Raw genomic sequence first — 20618 nt, 5'->3', positions numbered from 1 at the left:
TTATTATTAAATCAGCTAATCACTAAGCTAGTCACTGAACCCAGTTCAGATCCAACTCTCCAACCCAAAACAGTCTTAGTAGCAATTCAGTCAGATTCTATTTGGGCATTTGGTTACTATAAGTTATTCACTCAGACTTGGTTTTCTGGATTTTCTCTCTTGTTTGTCAAAATCAAGAGTGAATTAAGCTGGGTTTTTAGATCTTTCCTGCTTTCTCTATTTGGGTGAATAAATAAATATATTGAACTTCAAAGAAAGGAAAAAATATATATATATATATATATATATATTACAAGGCAAAGATGCCACAAACCAAGAGACACTAAGCCTTGGAGCAAATTAAACAAAACTAAATTTAACTCAAACAAGTATACTTAATTAAAATAAAACACTGTACATGATGACTTGATGAAAATGTCAATCAGCTAAGAAATCCTTCTTCCCCTTCAAAATCAAAACCCTAACCATTGGTAAGGGCACCCTTTAAAGTTAAAAAAAAAAAAGGGTGCTCCAATCTAAAACTATATTTTCAAAATTTATGATAATAGAGTATGTTTGGAAGGGCTTCATTAGAAGAAGGAGCGTTTGGTGGGAACCCTTCCAATGGCCTTCATCAGATTAGCTATCTCAAGTATCTTAGCCACTTTTGTTCCTCTTTTGGCCTCAGCTGATGCTTTCTTCTCCTCTGCCTTTCTATGTGCCTTTGCCACCTCATTTCTCATTTTCTCTACAGCTTTGGCCCTTTTCTCCTCTAGCTTCCTCTACACAAAAGAGAATTTAAAGCTTTTTGTTAAACATTAATTGAAGCGTTACCTAGGTCCTTTCTTTCAAATTCATAATTAATTAAGCTCATAATTAATAATTATGATTAATTACTTTCACGTAGGATTTCACCATTCAAAAAACATCCAGATCATGAGCTATGAGTTAGAGAATCTGTTAACTCACGGACGATGAGATCCCATGTGAGAAAGTCAAATCATAATTAGCTTTTTCTTACCTCAACTTTCTTCAGAGCAGCTTGAGCCTTTTGGACATGTTCACTCTCGCAACCATTGATGTTGGATTCCTCTCTCTTGAACCTGTTATTGACCTTGGCGATCTTGGCCGTCTGCCATGCCGAAATCTTCGAATGAACCTCTTCTTTCTTAACCATTTGCAGGGTTGTTATCTCTTCATTGAAACCACCATTTGCAGAAGAAGACCCATTAATACGCCTTGGAGGAGGAGAAGAACCATGGTTTAAGGGAAGACTATTATCTGGGACAATAGCTAATGGGTTTGTTTCCTCAGGAACTTCATGATCATCATCCTCTCCAATCCTAGAAAGGTTGTTTCCGGCGTTACCGCCTTCGTTTTCGCTATTATTTCCGGCGATCGTTGATCCTGCAAGTACTAAAGCATTGAATTCTCGACTCATAGTGGTGAAATTCTCACCGGAGATGTTGCTACCAGTCTCCCAAGAGTCTGTCCGGCGAGCCCGGTTCGGTGGCGGTGGCAGCTGTAGCAGAGGCCGGGGAGGTGTCAAGGGGTGGATCTCCCTGATGACTGTTTCATCACCTTCATCTTCTCCTCCTCCATTGCTAGTTGAAGCCCTTTGGTTAACACTTGACATGTTAAGCTCTCCCACTGTGTTACCTGAAGAAGAAGGAAATAATGAGACTTGAGAGGTCTTGTTTGTATGTAAAGTATAAACTATGGTTCTGATGATAGAGATAAGTGAAGGTTGGTCTAAAGGAAGGAATTAATGAGAAATTTTTTTGGCCACACAAACAAACAAATCTCTGTTCAACACATAATTAGAATCAAACAAACAAAAAAATTTTCAAAGTTAGGGGCTTTTGATTAGAAAATGAGATTGAGACTTGAGACTGACACCCATAACCCTTTAATTATTCGGATAAAATCCATAAAGGTGGCTCAAATTTTAATTTGTTTAGTGTCGGCTGCAAATATTGGGGGAATCCTACTTTTGGTTTGGGTAGTGAAGTGGGCCCCATGAAAGGTTCAAGTAAGCCGAACCGGCAATTGAATCGATTATAACCGGTTGGAATTGGTTGAGAGTCAGCTAGAATCAGTTGGAATCAGCTTGAAAGTTAAAAAACTAGTATAGATTCGAATTGGGTTCAAGCTCAATTGAATCGATCTTATTTGAATTGACAGGTATCAAGATCGAGCTCGATAGATTATGGCATCATTTCAAGAATCAAAATCAGAATCAACTGATTTAGATAAGAATCGTTATGAGTGATCCTAATTTTGTTTGATTCAATATGATCAATTCTTACCAAGAAACTCAAGAATCAAGTAAGTGGAATCGACAATCAAATTAATCGAGAGTCAGCAAGAATCAGTCAGAATCAACTTAAAACCTAAAAATCTAGTATAGATCAAATCAGGTTCATCCTCGATTGTTTCCATCTTATTTGAAACAAGAAGTAATAGGATTGTGCTTGATCGATTCTGACACCATTTCAAGAATTTAATCAAAATCGATTGATTGGAATAAGAATCGTTGTGAACTCCAGCTAATTCAACACGACCAATTCTTACCAAGAAACCCTAAAATCACTGAGTATACAAATCTGAGGGTGGATTCTAGGGTTCTTGGGATCGATTCTGACCAATTTCAATTAGGATCATATTAGAATTGAACATGGACCAATTAATCCTTAGATCCGGTTCAAACCGGCCAATTCGACTCAAACCGACCAATTGGACTAATCTTATTCTGATTTCTTAAACTTTTGTCTTATATCCACCTACATAGTGAGTGCGATTTGGACTATCCGATGAGTGACACGTAGTGTGATACCTCATGTGGTGGGTCCTACATCAAGGTCACGTCAAATTTGTCCATGCACGGCATACTTGTGTTGTCATATGGAAACCCTTCTTTTGGGGTTATTGATTTTAGGTAATTAATGTGTTTACGTCTCAAATTATTATAATAATATTGACAAGGGTGGAAAAGAACAGTTATCCTAATTATTTTAATACTAATTAGTATTATCTTTCTCTTTTCGTGAGGTTAGGGCATTTCTATTTATATTTTTAAATTTCTGCCCTCAAATTAAGGGGGAACACGTGGGTCACACCTTCTTTTACAGCTTTCTAGTGGATATGAACAGGTGGTACTCGCACGTGTCCCACTATGGATAACAAATATTGTTTAGCCCATCAACATGTTCTCCTTGGGTTTGACACGTACGCCTTTAGTTAAGTAGGAAATGTCACCTTGACAAGGATGCTTCCACTTCGGGTCGACCACATTGGATCTTTGATCTTGGATCTTGGATCTCTTGCCTGTTAGACAATTCAAGCTTGAGTAAAAATGGGTGTACCTAATGCAGGCTCTCATCACTTTAAGATTTGGAGAGGGGTCATATTGTGTCTAGTCTTACCCTTATTTAGTCACAATAGAGCAATCTTACTGTGTAAACTCATGTAAAGTAGAAAAATGAACTTGCTTAATCATACGGGTGTAAAAAATAAGACCAAAACAGATCAAATGGAATTGACCGATTGAATTCTTTGTTGGTTTGATAGGTTTTGGTTTTTAGAAACTGTTAAAGATGAAATCAACTGAACCAACCAATAAGATTAATCCAAACCAACTATTTGGACTAAAACAGGAAAGAAGAAAAAACCCGAAAAGAAAATAATATATCATTTTTTATGGACAATTTACAATGCCACCCCAGCAAGAGAATGCCACAATTAGATAGACACCCCTTGCATAATATCAAATTACGTTCACACCCCTTGCCATCAATCTTTGTTACGGAATATACGTCAAATGCCGATATCAGTTGATATATATATTTTTTTAAATATCAAAATATCCTTCTAAAAAGTGAAGTACCTAATATACCCTCACTTAATCCCATTAAAAAAAAAAAGTCCTCCATCTCCAATCGAAATTGTGCTCTTCATCCCAAAACCCTTACTCTCCTTAAAGAGCAGAGGCAACAGGTGACGATGGGCTATGACAAGCGGNTTTTTTCAGAAGGGCGAAGTATCATTAGATGGGTCACATGGGCCAATGGAGATCAAGTCAAATTTGGTTGATCCAAAAATGGGCCAATCTAAACACAACCAGGACCAAAACGAAGTCCACATGGCGGATCTTAAATTAGATAGGCAATGAACATAGAAGAAACAGAAGCTCATGGACTGCTGTGTAAACCTACAGGGCTGTGCAGGGGTAGGCCCATCCCAGCCCACAAATTGTCAGGCCAAGGCTGTGCTTGGGACCAGAAGAACCTCACTAATTAAACCAAGGAAACAAAACCAATGCAAGTGCACTCCAAGGCATAGATAATCAGACCTAATTTTCCTCTTCTACTCCGCTCGTCTCTTTCTATTGAAACAATACCAATTTAAATTAGTTAAGTTCATCTCAAACTTCAATTCAAAGTCTCTTGTGATCCTGTGGAGTACCAGCAAATCTAACCTTATTACCCAAATCATCCTACCATGAGGATGGTGTGGTATGCTCACCAGTTCTTCCATTGATCGCCACTGTTCTGAACTTTTGGGGAGAGAAGAGATGAAGAAAACCCATATGGAGTCTATCGGGTATGGGTTTCAAAAGAATCTCATAGGTTTTTTTTTTTTTTAGAATAAAGAGGAGCCGTTGGATCTGTTAGGGACAGCTGTTAAGCATGCAGGTAGCTATGGACACTCTATGAAGATCTGTGATATGGAAAGGAGCCGGAACCTCTACAAAGACATACGCTAAATCCAAGGAAAAAAGTAGAAGTTCAAAAGATGTACTTCCCTCATAGTCTCTCTTCTCTCTTGTCTTTCCTCTCTTCATTAAGTCAATTTTGACACCATATAAAAAAAAAAGGGCAAAATGCAATAACTTGAGGCACAAAAATTCCCTACAGGGAGACTGTGAATGACAATGAGCATATGACGGTTGGGATGTATGTTAGGGTCCTTCTAATCATTGGATCATTATTGTTAAGGGTGTCAAAATATAACCAAAACCATTTATTGGAACTGAAACTGACAGGTTATAATCGAGCCGAACCACACCGTAGTTAATTGATCTAGTTTTGGTTTTATAAGCCATAATTCAGGCTCGGTTTGGTTTAGAATCAGAAAACCAATGGTTAACTGGCACCTAGTATTAATGACTTAAAGTGTTTTGAATTTCTATGGTTCTCAACCAAAAAAGGAGGGGAAAAGCAAAATACTAACCAAGAAGAGAGCTTCACTTTCACATAATCGCACTTCTTGATTTCTTAATTTTTAGAATCATAGTTAATTAGTTATCATATATGTAGTCTTTTACATAAAAAGTATATTGTCCTTAGCAAAATAAAAGTATATTGTCTTGGCTCTTTAGGAAAGTTAATATATGTAGGATTCACACTAGCTGTAGGATGCAAATTATTTTCTAAAACGACACTGTTAAACACATGTAAATCAGTTGTGAACCGAATAACAAAAATCGATTAGAAACCGCTAAAATCAAAACCGGATGAAAATGATTCTGATTTCACCTTATTTCTATTCTATGTGATTTTAGTTTTACCTAATTAAAATATAAACTCAGCCAAAACCAAATCAATAACCAAAACCGCATCATTTGACACCCCTAATTATTGCCCCTCACCAACAGTAGAGGATTTGAGTCCTGACTCCTGACTCGAGAGTTGAAACACCCAACTTGCCATGTTCATTTACAGAAATCGGAGCGAGTCCGAACTTTGGAGAGAAGATACAATGGAAGAGTGAGTCAATAAATGAGAAATGTCTGATAAACATCAAATCAATTGAGGTCTTGCTTTTGCCCATCGAACAACTATTAAGTTGACAATCGATGTTAGTACCCCAGGGAACCTCATCATCCATGTTTGATAATCACAACTCTCTTGGCTTCTTTTTGTCTCCCTTTTCCTAGGAGAAAAGAGGAAAAAACCAATCCCCCATCTCTCCTTTCTTCCTTTCTATGAAAATTAAGTTATAACCTCTCCTAGGTTTGTCCACATGTCGGTGGTTTTAATAGGACCTACTCACGCGGCATCAATCAATTTAAGGTCATGCATTGTTTAATTAATTAGGTTTCATAGATTAAGACATGGATACATTTATATTCCATCGATCAATTATGGATTTGTAATCGGAAAAGTTAATTGGACTAATCAAGCTATAGCTAGTATTTAAACGGGTTAATTATGCTACAAATGGGTTGTAAGCATGGCATAAACGAATTGATCAAGCTATAAACAAGCTAATTGGGCTATTTGGTAAGTCCTGATTGGATGTCTATCGGGTTATAATCAAGCAACATAAACGCTCAAATAAAAATTGTTCTAGGCATAGTACCAGATCGTTTGCTAACCATCTAGTCCAGTTTCAGGCTTTAACATACTGATTAGCCTACTAGTGTGATTCACCTTTGAACACTATAACTTATCCCATTACCCATTACAGTGGCTCGTCTCTTTTTTTTTTTTTTTTTTTTGTTCACCAAGGTGTCTGGGTCAGCTTACAGACACCTTGACTAATCCTCAGAAAGACTAGCGTAGCAACCCATCACCATGGTCTCCACTTAAATTGCAGATGCACAGATGATGAATCAAACCTAATGCCATACGCCTATCCAAACAATCCCATGACCCCATTATAGTGGCTCATCTTACCACTTGATATGCACTTGATATCTTACTTCATTGTAGAACCCAATCTAATACACTAGGATGACATTGTAAAAGGACACCTGTATTAATTTACTCGTTACACTATCTGATAGTTATAAATAAACCCTAACTAGCACATGAGGATTCTCTAGATGAGAATGGATCCTTTGTAAGAACGTTCACCTACACTACATGTGAGGATCTAACATCTGTGTCATTTGCTTTCATGTATACACCTCTTCATCTTATTAATGATAGGACACAAAAAGATGTTGGATCCTCACATCTACGAATAGGTGAGAGGATCCTCTCTCTCTCTCTTTCTCTAACTCTCAAGACACGTTTGGGCGCCACCAAACAAGTCCTTAGGAATTTGATGTTTTATATGTTTTTAGGATTTTTAAGAACTGATGTGGTGGTATCCATACGTGGGCGTTAGGTAGGCGATGATGAACTGGAACACCCCTCTCCCATCAAACTTTCATTGTTTAGTTTGGTCTGTTCGGGAGTTGGGGAGAAGGAGAGGAGGGGATGCAGAGAATTGGTGAAAAGGTCACAGGAACAACACTACAAAATACTTTTTCTTAATAATAGAAAAGAATTAAAGGGCTGCTGTCTCCATGGGCGCCATGGTTTATACGAAACCTTTCAGCTTGGGAATCCTCCTGTCTTAGGAATAAAAACAAACACCTCTTTCTCTATCTCTCTAAAAGAAAGATAGATAACGACGTCTGAAGAAATATAGAAGGGAGTGGAGGGTTAGAAAACAGAGATTGATACTGACGAGACAACCCACCAAGCTTTGTCTCGCCCATGGCCGACCCAACACTCGTAAGTGGGCGGCATTAAACACGATAACACAGCACACAAAACAGATGACTTCTCTCTCTCTCTCTCTCTCTCTCTCTCTCTCTCTCACACACACACACACACACATAGTAAATTTGCATCCGAGAAGAACAACACTGAGGTGGGCTTGCCTTGCCTTGTGCTGGGAATTTACATAGTGAGCTGTTTGGCCTTTTGTTTGTAAAATAATAGGAAAAATCGACTCCTTTCTTATTCTTTCCTAACTTTTTTGCCTGGTTCGCTCTTTATATTATTGGATTATCTTGGCCATCGGATCCGATAGATCAGGGGAATCACAATTGGGCTCTGCCAAAATAAAGAGGAAAGAAGTGTTGTTAATTAATTGTTAACATCATCCTTAGATAGCTTCATAAGCAAAAGAATCATATCTAGTTATGGGACATCACCATCCTCTATTCTAATAAAGTTGATTTCGTTACATCAGCAGCCATAATCCTTCATTAGTTATCGTGCATTAATATCTAATTCTAAAGTAGAACTTATGAACAAAAATCAATCTCTCTCTCTCTCGCAGTCTCACACACACACACATCAAAGTTACGAAGAAATAAAGATGTTAAAATGGCCAAGTTATAATAGTAAAGTTTTTGGATAGGAATCCCATATCAAATTAAACTTCTAGCCCCCACCTCAATCTAAAAATCTATTACTTTAACAATGTGAATTTGAGACTGAAATCAAATCGAGCTGTTTACATCAAAAGCGTAAAATAGTTTAGTAAATGGTTATGTTCTGGTTTTAAGTTTAAGACCGATAAATTAAATGGGTTAGGTCGGTTTTAACCGTTTAACCCATTGGTTTCAAACCGAATTGACACCATGAAATCCAAACCGTTTAAACCATCAAAACTTATCCGATTAACCTATATAAAGATTATATATTTGGTTGTTTTAACAAAACATAATGGTTTAATTTAGGGAAGAATTATGGACCACAAAGGTTGTCCAACAATCTATTCAATAATTTACTCCTATTATGTTGTTATGTAGTTAAATCATTGTTTGTTCAATGCTTCATTTAATATGATATTGATCAAGTGTTTATCAACAAAAGCAAATTTAGTAAGCATGCAAATAAACTAGCAAACAGATTGCTAACTGTTTAGAAACCGTATGGAACAAACCACGATCAAAACTGTTTAAAACCGACACAGTTTAAAAATCGTGGAACTGAGACCGTTTACTAAACTGTTGCGGTTTCAAAAAGTGCAACCGTTTAGTAAATGGTATGATTTTGGTTTCAACCAAATAAATGTGAACCGAACCGAAACACACTGTATACATCAAAAACAAACTAATTAACACCCTTATATTTAAGGATTAAAGTATCGGTATCGGTCATCGTATCGGTCGGCCAAAATTAAGATACGTATCGGAGGGTATCGTATCGTATCAGAGATACGCTAAGATACACTAAAGATACACATATAAATGGATAGGAAACATTTATCTTAAACACTTTTGCGTAAAGAATTTTTTTAAAAAAACTATTGATAATATGTATTATGCATAAACACTAAATTGAGGGTATTGCACTAAAAATTCAAGGTTTGTAGTTGTCCCATAAATGTAAAATCTTTATTCCCAACATTGATTTTCACTTTAATTAGAGAGAAATATAACCAGTAGTAACTTTGGAACAAAAACCTCTTAAGAAATCGTGTTTTTTTAAAAAATTATCCATCTTGGCCATTATATGATCGTAACGCACTATATCGGTACATACCGATACTCACTGATACGTATCGATACTCATCTATACGTACCGATCGATACATACAGATGCTCACCAATACCTGCCGATCGATACACCGATACTCACCGATACGTACCGATACATACCGAAACGTACATTTCACCTCGATTTTATATTTTTCATAAAGTTGTATCGGTGCATATCATATCGTATCGATGTGTATCGGTGGTGTATCAATGCATATCGATATGTATCGTGGGATATATATCGATATGAAAGAATTTTAAAAATTCCATGTATCGTATCGATGTGTATCGTATCAATCAGCTAAATTTAAGATACGTATCGGAGGGTATCGTATCGGTATCGGAGATACTTTAAACCATGCTTATATTACTTAATACTTGTATGGGATTGAGTTCTTCGTCTGCAAAGCATACACATGCATTTTTCTTTGTTCATCTCTTTTCCCATAATAAGGGATAGATATGTCATTTCATAGATGGATGGAAAGACACAAAGAGTCTATGAAAAGACACAAAGAGGCATCAGTGTATGCTATACAACGACTTTTGCCTTCATATTTTTCAAGTCTAAAATTTTATTTGTTTTAGAAATTAAAGGAACTTATATATTACTCACAGGCTCACTACTACCAAAGAAAATTCTTTAGTATGGAGAGAGGTGTGATGTGCTTTCTAACCATCTGAAGGACTTGGAAAAGGATCATCGGTTGACTAAAAGAAAAGAGTAAACTACAATTGGGATATGTAATGTTTAGAGAAACTACACTATGGGTATCTAATATTTGATATACTATATTTGGGGACCTTATATTTCATAAATATCCCAAAATATTATGTTTGGGACCCTCATGTTTTATATTATGGTTGGGGTATATTTATTTTCATATTCTCAATTTTGCCAAATAGATTTTTTGTTTGGCAACACTCTTTTTCTCATATTATCCAACTAATCTAACCCAACACCTACTTGCAATAGGGGAGTGAGAGAGAAACAAAGGGGAAGAGATAAACAAAGTGGGGGGAGAGATGCAAAGAGTGAGCCGAGGGAGAGAAAGGGAGAGAGAGAATGGGGAGAATAGAAAGAGAAATATAACAAGGGAAATGCATAGATCAAATGGGGGAGAGAGAGAAGCAGAGTGGGTGGCTCACAGGCAAGCATCACCAAAGAGGAGCAGCAGGTGGCAGATGGATTGCGAGGAGAGAGAGAGAGAGAGAGAAAGAGAGAGAGGAGGTTAATTGAGAAAAGGTAATCCGTCCGGACTCTCCTCTGGATTGCCCCACATCAGATGGAAAGCTTAAGAACGAGAAGGGATGTTATGGGGAGGGAAAAAATTAGGGCAAGGTGGGTGGAAAGAGAGAAGCGGTGTTGGGAAGGAGTTTCATTAGGTGGTACTATGGGTAAAGTTCTAATTATGAAAAAATATACTCCGAACATAATATATCAAACATGAAGTAGTCAAGTGTAATTTCTCTAAACATTTACATTAAAAGAAAAAGGAAATAATTTTTATTTAAACCATAACCAAAGTAGTAGAGCCTAAATGACACTTCCTATTGGGAGCATGGATTTAGTTCTCAGTATTGATATTGGTATCGGAGAGGATCAGTGCGTATCGATCACTTTTGCCCCTTGATTTTAAGCAAAAGTACGTTTTTGTTACTGTTTTACCCTTGAAATAATACGAATAATTGATCCGGATCGATTAAGGATTGGGGATCGGTCTCAACCAATACCAATACGATATGATCGATCCGATACCGATGCTTGAAACCATGGTTGAGAGAGTGTTAAAAAAAATCTGTTGAAAAAGTTAACTTTCAAATTCCCCAACATCATGTCACCCAGCCAAGCACCCATAACATATTAAATCCTTCTACCAAGAAATAACATATTAAATCCAAATTAAGCTACAGAAAAATGATGTAACAAACCCAAGCCCAGGCCCAATTGTATGTGGGCCTCGGGTCACCTTTCCAAGCTTTGTATCCCCAGTCTGTGTCACTTTTCCTTCCTTTGCTTTGGAAATGACTCCAATATCTTTTTCATCCTAAATCTCATCTCTATTGGTTGAGTCGTTAGTTCTTGGCGTGTTCAACCCTCTTTTCTATTTTACGCACCCAACAATAAGGCCATGCACTCTTAGTTTCATTTCTTCTTGAAAAATATTAAGGTCACTAAAATAAGGTTTAAAAACTCGAAATTCAGGTTTAAGATCAATATCCATAGATTATGATTGAAATCGTCCAAGAATCAGTGAAACCTTGTCAGATCAAGCCTATCCCTGTCAAACTCAATATATACAGAATCATGGTTGATCGAAATCAGTTCCAACCTGATTTTCAACAACCATAACACCAAAATGTACCTCCAGTGAGTCACATCCATTAATAAAGTAATAAAGAAAATAGTTTTTATTGGAAATATGAGCAACTAAATTTGAAAAAGTAATAATATTTCACTATTTGTTGCATGGAAGGTAATACATGTGATAGAGAATCAAGCAATCATCTCATATCTAGGTTCAATTTTTAGCTTAATATGAATAGTCGAAGTAATTGAAATTACAAAAGATGTCGATTTGTATTTTATATTCATCTCCATAGAGCAAACACTAAGAAAAACGAAAATAAACAAAACCAGCAAATCCGCACAATACAGAGATTTAATGAGGTTCACATACCAGTGTGATGTGCTACATCCTTGGGTGAAGAAGAATATGTTTCACCATGTAGAAGAGAGAGATTACACCCAAGCAGCGGCAAGAAAACTCGCCTTCAAACCCTAGCTCGAAAAAATCCCCAAATTACAATGATTTACTCAACAAGACAATAGTACATTATATACTCCTCCAAGTCGCGGGTTGATCTATCGGGTCGTGGTAGATCGGGTCAAATCTTACAGGTCTCAAAAAACTTCTCATTTAGGTCGCCACCAAATTATGTCAGAACGGGTCAATCTTCAAAACAGGTCAAGAATTCAAGATAAACTTAACACCATATGATGGCATTTGGTCATTGAGATGTATGTGGAGCCCTCCATCACATGGACTAAACTGTGTTGTACCTAGTAAGAAATAGTGATGAGTATACTTCACTAGGCATAGTGATGCACAGCATGACCTAAAAATAAAACTTGTACACTAATTTTGTAAAACATCTCTGAACTTCTGTCTCTCTCTGTCTCTCTCTCTAATGTCTTGGAACCCAGATGACAGGTTGACACACAATGACAGAGATGTGAACCAAATAGGCATCACTCAAGAGGTGCAGTACAGAATACAGATTCTAAGTTCCAACCAAATCTTCGAAATTGAGATACTGCAGTGATTCAAATAGCAAATTAACAATTTGTCCACTTAGCAATAATATGGTATTGAAATCAATCCCATGAGAGGATGCTGTACCCATCAAAGCCTGGCCTACCTATATTCTTTGCATAGCCACTGATGCTTCCACCATCCAAACATGCATGGATTCCCCTTATCTAATTTCTTCATAATTTATTCGCTCTTAACCCATTTGTTTTTGCATTAACCCATCTAAGATCTCTTTTAATCACACTTTCATGGGAAAGTGATCTTGTCACTAATTACCTGTTTATATGATATAAACCTCCCATAATTGTTCAGAATAACCATCATCTTCCTACTTTATCTTCTTCCCTTTTTTTTTCCTTCTCTGACTATGACGCTACATGAAATAGACCTTTTAAAGTTCTTGAAGAACATCATCACCAGTATTGACCCTTAGGCTCTTTTATGGAATCTTTCCATGATGCTCTACAGTAAATATTGCCAATGGTTCTTCCTGGCTTCAGTTGCAGCTTTATTAAATATTCAAGTTCTATTGCGGCTGCTAGGGGAAGGAATAGCTAGCTAGGGTTGTCCCGTGGTGAATACATGCACACAAGATTTGATAGGAGAGTAGAAAACTTCAGAAGTTTAAACAGTAAAGAATACGCATGCATGTAATGAGGCCATTGTCAAGATCCAATTATTACTTCACAACAAATGCTGGCTTGGGCTGGGTTGGGTGGTCAGCTTCATGAAGAGTAATAAGTAATGAGATATAAAAGATTGAATTATATTTCTGTAGAAAGTGATAGAAAAGATGCTTATTTTATGATTCCATTCTTGAGTGATGCAATCTGGGACTAGACTGGTGGCTCTGCATTTAGACTTATGATGTTTTAGGGAAGAATTATGAATAGTTACTGCAAAACTTATGTAAGTAAAACAATGAACAGAACAAATGCATGCTGTCAAGGAGCTGCAAGCCTTAAGGGGTTGATGTGTTAGGGGTAGGATGTCTTGTATTCTATTGCTTGTATTTGTGGGTTAATTCCTAAGGGTAGAGCCCGAAGGATATTTCCATGGTATATGCCTATTTAGGGTTCCTTTATGTATTTGTAGCAAGATGGTATTCTTTGTAATCAAGAGAGATGTGAGGACAAGCGGCTATATCCTTATTTTCCGTTGATAGTCAAGCAAATCTTGTCTCATTGTGGATGTAAGCAACCTTACCAAACTACGTAAATCCTTGTATAATGTGATTGTTTGTTTGCGCTTTTTATTCCTTTGTTAAGTGATGGAACTACATTATATTAATTGACTTAAGAAGATTACAACCTAGTGGTCGATATGTATAAAGCCTAGATAGAAATCCATATAACTAGAAACTCTATCTGATAAAGAGATCTAGTAAGAGATGTTACATTAGAACACAAACTCTATGAGAGGATAAGGTTTAATATCATGTAGAACTTTAGTAAGATAGGAATCCTAATAGGAAGTAAAGATTGTTACCTAGTGGGACTCCTACAAGATAGGAGAAGATAGACCAACGTAAGTGGCTACTAATTCCGAAGCAAAGTGGAACTCAAACTCTTGTTGATATCCTTTTTGCATCATTTTAGGTTTCCATTTCTACATGATAACACAATTAAGAAAAAGCTAATTAACAAAGATACTTTCTCTGTAATACAAGCCAAAGATAGATATGAGTTGTGCCTAGATGAAGAAACTTATAGATATTAAAAGACTCATCTACACAAAGATATGCTCAACTATAATGGTATTAACACCAAAATACAAAATTAGATCTTTAATTCATATGTTTGATTAGTGGAAACTGTTACATTATTCAGCTTGAAGGACTATAGACATTGCAAAAAGTGATAGGATGTGTAGAATTAGTCACTAAAGATGCTCTATGATACGATAATTTCATCAATGAACTTAAACAACTTCATTGGTGATAGAAGAGGAAAGGAAGCAGAACTAGGTAATGCAAGAAGATGAGAGCCAAATAATTTTTTTGGTGAACAACAAAATCAAGAGCAATAATAATGCTGATAAGTAAATATGCAACATTAACAAAATGAAGCTCTTCAACTTTACAATTCAGTTCACTAAATAGTAGATAATGTGTCATTAAACGAAGTGTATTGTACAAACTTCTATTCTTATATCACAGAAGTGAACATTAATGTCCTTTTATATGTTCATAATCTGATTTAAGATATTATTCACTAGGTGGTCAAATTTTTCTTCATTTAATTCCTAGTATATTTTTGGGGAGATTAACAATATAGCTGACTCCCTAGTTAGGAAGGCATTATCGATTTGTCGATGACATACACAAAGTTTGACCAATTCCACTCTGTGGTTGATGGAACCTTCTAATCTAATATCTACAAGTTTTTTCTTGTTCTAATGAATAGAAGCCTTTCTAATTATAAAAATAATAATAAAAATAAAATAAAAACAAAAAATTCTCCAAGTGCCATTTAATAATAATAATAATAATGTCTTCCACTAAAGAGGTCAAGAGTTCTACTCTCGTTGGGCCTACTTATCAAAAATAAATATTTATAATATTATTTAAAATATTATCCACTAAACTTGAAGGAATCCCCTACCTAAAAAATCTCAAATGTTGACGAAGGTGCCAATCTCTCAATCTTAGCATATCTTTGGCCTTAATACCCTTAAGAAACAGTTGATGCCAAGCATTTTCACAACTAAATTGATGACAATTGGATGCATGAGAAACTTTTTGAATTAAAAACAAATGTCAAATTTGGGGGTCCATCTGAATCTCCTAGTTATATATATAAACTCTCCCCCCCCCCCCTTCTCATGGGTCCTCGTACCAAATAAAATGGATTATTAACAATTTTCAATCTAACAGTTTTCCATATTGGTCTAGAATTTTAACAACTGATTGATAATGCAAACAACTTTTCTATTGAATTGAACACTAGGATAGGGCTTCCCACAATGTGCTTCTAAAAAATAATGACCATAATTATGAAAACAGGAGAAAGAACATTGTCAGACTACGTAGCGTATGCTAGCACCTCCCCATGTCTTCCTCTCTCCTCTCTCCTCCCTCCTATGAAATGACATATCTACTCCCTATTGTGGGAGAAGACATAAACACAGGGAGGCCCTAAAAAATTATATTCATCGTAGACATTCCAACATTATTTTATTGGATAGATATGAGATTTGATAACCATATGATTATTGTAATCTAAATTTCAGAGTACTTTCATTTGTTGTTGGGGCGGTGGAAGGTGATCAGATCTATATATTAAGCATTGGTCGCCAATAAAACTCCAAGTCTAGTTTTAAATTTGATGCATTGATCTAGTTTAGCTTATGAATGGAACATCAGATATTCTTATATTAATTAAATCAAAAGTATCAACATAGTGCTTGCTATAGCTTTGGTGTTATCATACGACAGATTTGTAGAAGTAACCAAACACACCCTTTAGAGAAAGCATTGTCTTTTATTCAAAAAATAAATAAATAAATCACAACTAGGATACCCAACATTTAGAGAAATTACACTTAAGTTACTTTATCATTTCGTATTTTCAACTTTGCTCATACCATCACCACCTTTAAAAATTCCTCCCATCCAATGGGGAGTTAGTTTAACCTAGACAAAGGATTCATTAAGGTTTTATTTCCCACCATAGGCAGATGCTACGGCCAAAAGAGATGAAAAAAGTATCGCCAAACATAATTTCGATTTGTAAAATCAACCCTTGGCTAAATTATTATAAATATATATAACAAAAAAATATCTCAAACATAAAATTTAAAAGACATGAGATACCCCAAACATAATTTTGTATGAAACTTGAGATACCACAAACCTAATATATCAAATGCGAAGTATCTCATAAAATGTTATGTACCTTATATATAATTAACCCTAAAAATTTAAAATTGACTTATGGAACTAACCCAACACACCTTTCACAGTTTAGAGCATGAGAGAATGTTTATAAGACCAAAAAAAGAAACGAGTGGCAAAATGTAAGTATGAACCTAGGTATGAGGAGCCATCCTAGAAATATAAAAGGACAGACAATAAAGAGCGAGTGTTGTCGAGAAATATGCTAAAGAAGTCCACATCAAATCAAATGCCACTCTCTAATGGAGGGGACACCAAGCCCTTATCTCAACACCACAATCACCACTTCTACATTCTAAAGCTCTCTCTCTCTCTCTCTCTCTCTCTCTCTCTCTCAAACAAGAGCAAGTCCCTTCATGAGTCTTATGTTTATCAGCTAAGGTTACCATTTCACTTTAACATGCAAAGACAAAATTTCATTAATGGAACCTCCCCTAGCCCCAAAGATAGACATTACTAACTTTAGAGAATCAACAAAAGCTTACTCCTTTAAAGTACTAAATAATGAAAGGCAGTAAGTTATAATCATGGTTATCTTCAATCAAGTAAATCCCCTCTTACTTTCCTCTCTCTCTCTCTCTCTCTCTCTCTCTCTCTAAATCTGTACTAACAAATATTGAATATTGACATTTTGTTGGACGAGAAGTGAAAGGTTATGGCTTTGTGATAAAACAATAAGACCAGAAAGGATTGATTGAGAATATTGAATACAACTAAGATGATTTTACAAATTTACTAGACCCCCCCCCCCCCCTTTTGACCTAACCATTCAAAAGATGAAGAAGAAGATGTTCAGATTGTCCATCCTCCGACCCATTTCTTCTCATCTTCCATTGCTGCTTGCTTTGAATTAATTGCTTCACATCCATGACTTCCCTTGATCTTCTTTCTGGGGTTGGCTTTCACTGTCATGACTCAAGATCATTTTCACATCCCCAAATGACTCACAGCCCCAGTAGAATATAGTACACAAGTGTTATTGGCAATGCTATTAGCATCCCAAAAATGACACTGCAAGCAAAACCCACATCATCTCGTCAGGAAAATAAGAAGAAAGATGAATCAATGGAGAGATTGAAAGTATGAGATGCACTCACGCAGTGCTGAGAATTTCAGGATGTATATTGTATTCCTTGGCAAAGACAAAGGGGACAATTCCTTGTGGGAGAGCCGCCTGTTACGTTTTGAATCAATTTTCACCAAAACCAAACCAAAAAAGCTGAAGAAAAATAGGTCAAGAACATAATCTGCAACAGTCGCATTTGAGCATAATGGGTTTTTTTTTTTTTTTTTCTTCATAAAATTCAAAAAAAAGAGGGGATTTCTAGTGAGTCTCAGATTTATGTGGGTTTTATTTTTCTTTATTTGCAGAGGAATAATAAAATGAGAAGAAAATGGAGGGGGTATTGAAGTAAGATTCCAAGTGTCAGAAGGTAAGGGATGAAAGGAAGTAGAGAAAAGAGAAAGAGATGACCTGTACAATGGCAACGTGTAAGAGGACGCCCCGCAGCCCAACAGCAATGGAAGCGGCAGCCATGACAGCTGGTCCTGTAAGGAATCTCACAGCCATAGCAAAAGCTGCAATGGAATTCCCACATGCTATGATCTTTGGTTGCAAAGCCATGAACAAACCTGTCCAAAGTTGTCAATCTCTGTCAATTAAAGGTTTTACAATGAAGAAAATCACAGTGCAAGGCACCCTTTTCATCATCTACACTGAACATTGATCATCATTTCACCCTTGTGGGGGTGCCTGTCATATCCAGTGGCTTTCTCTTTGTTCTCTTCTTAAGTTCAAAGAATAGTGAACAGTAATATAATTCTTAATTGAAGAGACTGACACAGTAGACAGACAGTGTACTGTAGGTAAGGAGATAAAGAGATTCTTTTTGGGGTTTTGGTGTGATTTGAAACTTGGAAGGGAAGAAGAACCTACCCAGACTGAACATGGCCATGCCAAGGCCTGCATCTGACAGTATTGAAATGGACTTTGCTATAATGGCAGGCATATGAACGTTCCACCTGCAACATAGTACTTAATCAGCTCAGCCATGGAATGGAAGAAGATGATTAGGGGGGAAAGGGAAGCTTAATTTAATTTATTTCTTCCAGAATCCAGACTTGAATGAAACCAGAGCCCAGATGATGCCGATTAAGCTGGAGTAAGTGTTTGGGTTCCTAATGAGCTTCCTCCACACCATGATCAGAATAAGCCTAGTCATTACACTAGCTGGTGGCATGGCTTTAGCCTTGTTTTCCCCCACTTTTTGCCCTCCATTGTTCATTTCCCTATCAGCTCCTCCTCTGTTCCTAAAGCTGAACTCGTCCCTGTCCATATACTCTTCTTGGTTCTCCCTGTGAGTCTCCACTAATCACCCAAAACAAACAAAAATCAGAACTAACAAACTAGGGAAATTAAAATCAGTGAAAACCCATTAATTAATGAATCAAACTATATACCTTTTCCAGGAGAAACAGCCATTCTTACTTCTTTAAGCGTCTGATCTGCAACTCCATACTCTTGACCTCCAAACACATCTGAAACAGGAGACGCACTAGAACTCCAAACGAACATATGAAGATCTCTATTCCCTTCTTCAGATTTCTGCTGCGCTTGCCCATTAGGCTTCTTAGCAGTAGTAGTACTTAAAGGTTTCGATCCAGGAGGAGAAAACATTCCTGGGTTTGGTGCTGGGTAATGCGTCCCACCCGTTCCATGATAATGGAACCTTGCCTTACTGCTATTGTCTTCTTCGTAATTCGATGGCCTCGGCGTTGGCCCTCTTGAAGCTGCAAGCCCATAAGCATCTGCAGCCCCAAAGTTGGAATTCCGACCACCGGCGACCATTGAATAGAAATCGGTGTGATTAAAGCTCGACCCTCTTGGTGTTGGATTCCGAGACGATTGCAGAGAGTAAATCTCAGCATTCGTCAAATTAGACGGCCGAGGCGTCGTCGAAAGCCCTTGAGACCGCCGGGAAAAGATCTCAGACCTCGAAGCATTCGATTTCCGAACAGTCACATGGAGCTTCCCATCTTCCTTAATCTCCGTTTGAGTCTCTAATGGCTCTCGACCATCTAAAGACATCACATCAGAATCAACAGCGATTGAAACAATTGAACCAGCCATGTCTGGAAACTGTTCGTTAATAAGCATCTTAGCTCCTCTGTACTCAAACATGAAGAGCATCAGAGTATACCAAATGATACATTGAAGCACCACGATTTGAACCATTAAATCACCTGAGAAATCTCCGTACATACCCTTCAAAAGAGGAATACCCATTACGAGTGTGTTAGGAAGGGTTGAGAGAGAGAAGAGAGTGATAGTCCATTCGAGAGAACCTCGTTTGCTCACATTAGACCAAACGAAGAGGACTGCTAAGACTATTAGCTTTTGGAGAGTATCTGCAGCGATGAAACGTAGGTTCATAGAGTAAGGATCGTTGGAGGAGATGAAATGGAAAGAGAGAAGTGGAACTGCGAAGAGGGCAACGAAACGGTTGATGCCGGAGCATTGATCTGGTGTGAAGATCTTCCACCATTTTACAGAGCCGTAAGCTAAGATCATGGCCACGTAGAGAGGAACCACTGCGGTCATCACATGGTAGAAATCTAATAACGTAATCATCTTCACTTAAGTTCCAACCAACTCACTCTTTAACGGATTTAACTAACTATAGAAGTGAAAAGAGAGGAGAAGGAGATGTTGAAGGAGGAGGAGGAGGAGGAGGAGGAGGAGAAAAGAAGAAGCTAGGAGGGAGAGAGGGAGGGGAAGTGGGAGGAGGGTTTGAGGGCATCGAGGAGGAGCATGTGTTAAGGTAATTTAGTTGTAAGTGTACAGACCATACAAACAAGCTTTAGCTCCTTCACTTATTATACAAAACTTATAAAGCTTTGAGAGTTGCGCATAAACCTCAGTCTCCAAAGCAAAGGCATACATATATGTCTACCTGCCTCCCCTTCCTTTCTTTCTTTTTCCTCGCTTTTTTAATGCTCTCTCTCTCTCTCTCTCTCTCTCTCTCTCTCTCTCTCTCTCTCTCTCTCTCTCTTCTGTTTTAGGTATTGATTGTAGAAACGCAATTCTAAAACGATGCAGAAGATAATGAAAAAACAAAACAAACAATGCACACGGATTTTTACAATGTTCGGCAAGATT

At 37.0% G+C, this 20618-nt stretch overlaps 2 protein-coding genes across 2 annotated transcripts; both read right to left on the bottom strand.

Annotated features, from left to right (window-relative positions):
* Window positions 1-254: 254 nt before the first annotated feature.
* LOC122083819 (remorin 4.2-like) lies at window positions 255-1701 on the bottom strand. Its single transcript, XM_042651726.1, has 2 exons — window positions 1001-1701; window positions 255-761 (listed from the first exon to the last, which is right to left on the bottom strand). The coding sequence occupies exons 1-2, from the start codon at window positions 1613-1615 to the stop codon at window positions 570-572; spliced, it is 807 nt and encodes a 268-aa protein (XP_042507660.1). The 5' UTR covers window positions 1616-1701; the 3' UTR covers window positions 255-569.
* Window positions 1702-17100: 15399 nt separating this feature from the next.
* On the bottom strand, window positions 17101-20375 carry LOC122093221 (probable auxin efflux carrier component 1c). The gene is made up of 6 exons (XM_042663540.1): window positions 18920-20375; window positions 18581-18827; window positions 18396-18481; window positions 17934-18091; window positions 17557-17633; window positions 17101-17470 (listed from the first exon to the last, which is right to left on the bottom strand). Exons 1-6 carry the CDS (start codon window positions 20088-20090, stop codon window positions 17404-17406), a joined length of 1806 nt encoding a protein of 601 aa, XP_042519474.1. The 5' UTR covers window positions 20091-20375; the 3' UTR covers window positions 17101-17403.
* Window positions 20376-20618: the final 243 nt, after the last annotated feature.

Source organism: Macadamia integrifolia, chromosome 1, assembly GCF_013358625.1.
Source record: "Macadamia integrifolia cultivar HAES 741 chromosome 1, SCU_Mint_v3, whole genome shotgun sequence".
Taxonomy (NCBI): Eukaryota; Viridiplantae; Streptophyta; class Magnoliopsida; order Proteales; family Proteaceae; genus Macadamia; species Macadamia integrifolia.
The sequence above is the reverse complement of the archived record's forward strand: the minus strand, read 5'-3'. Positions and strand labels throughout refer to the sequence as shown.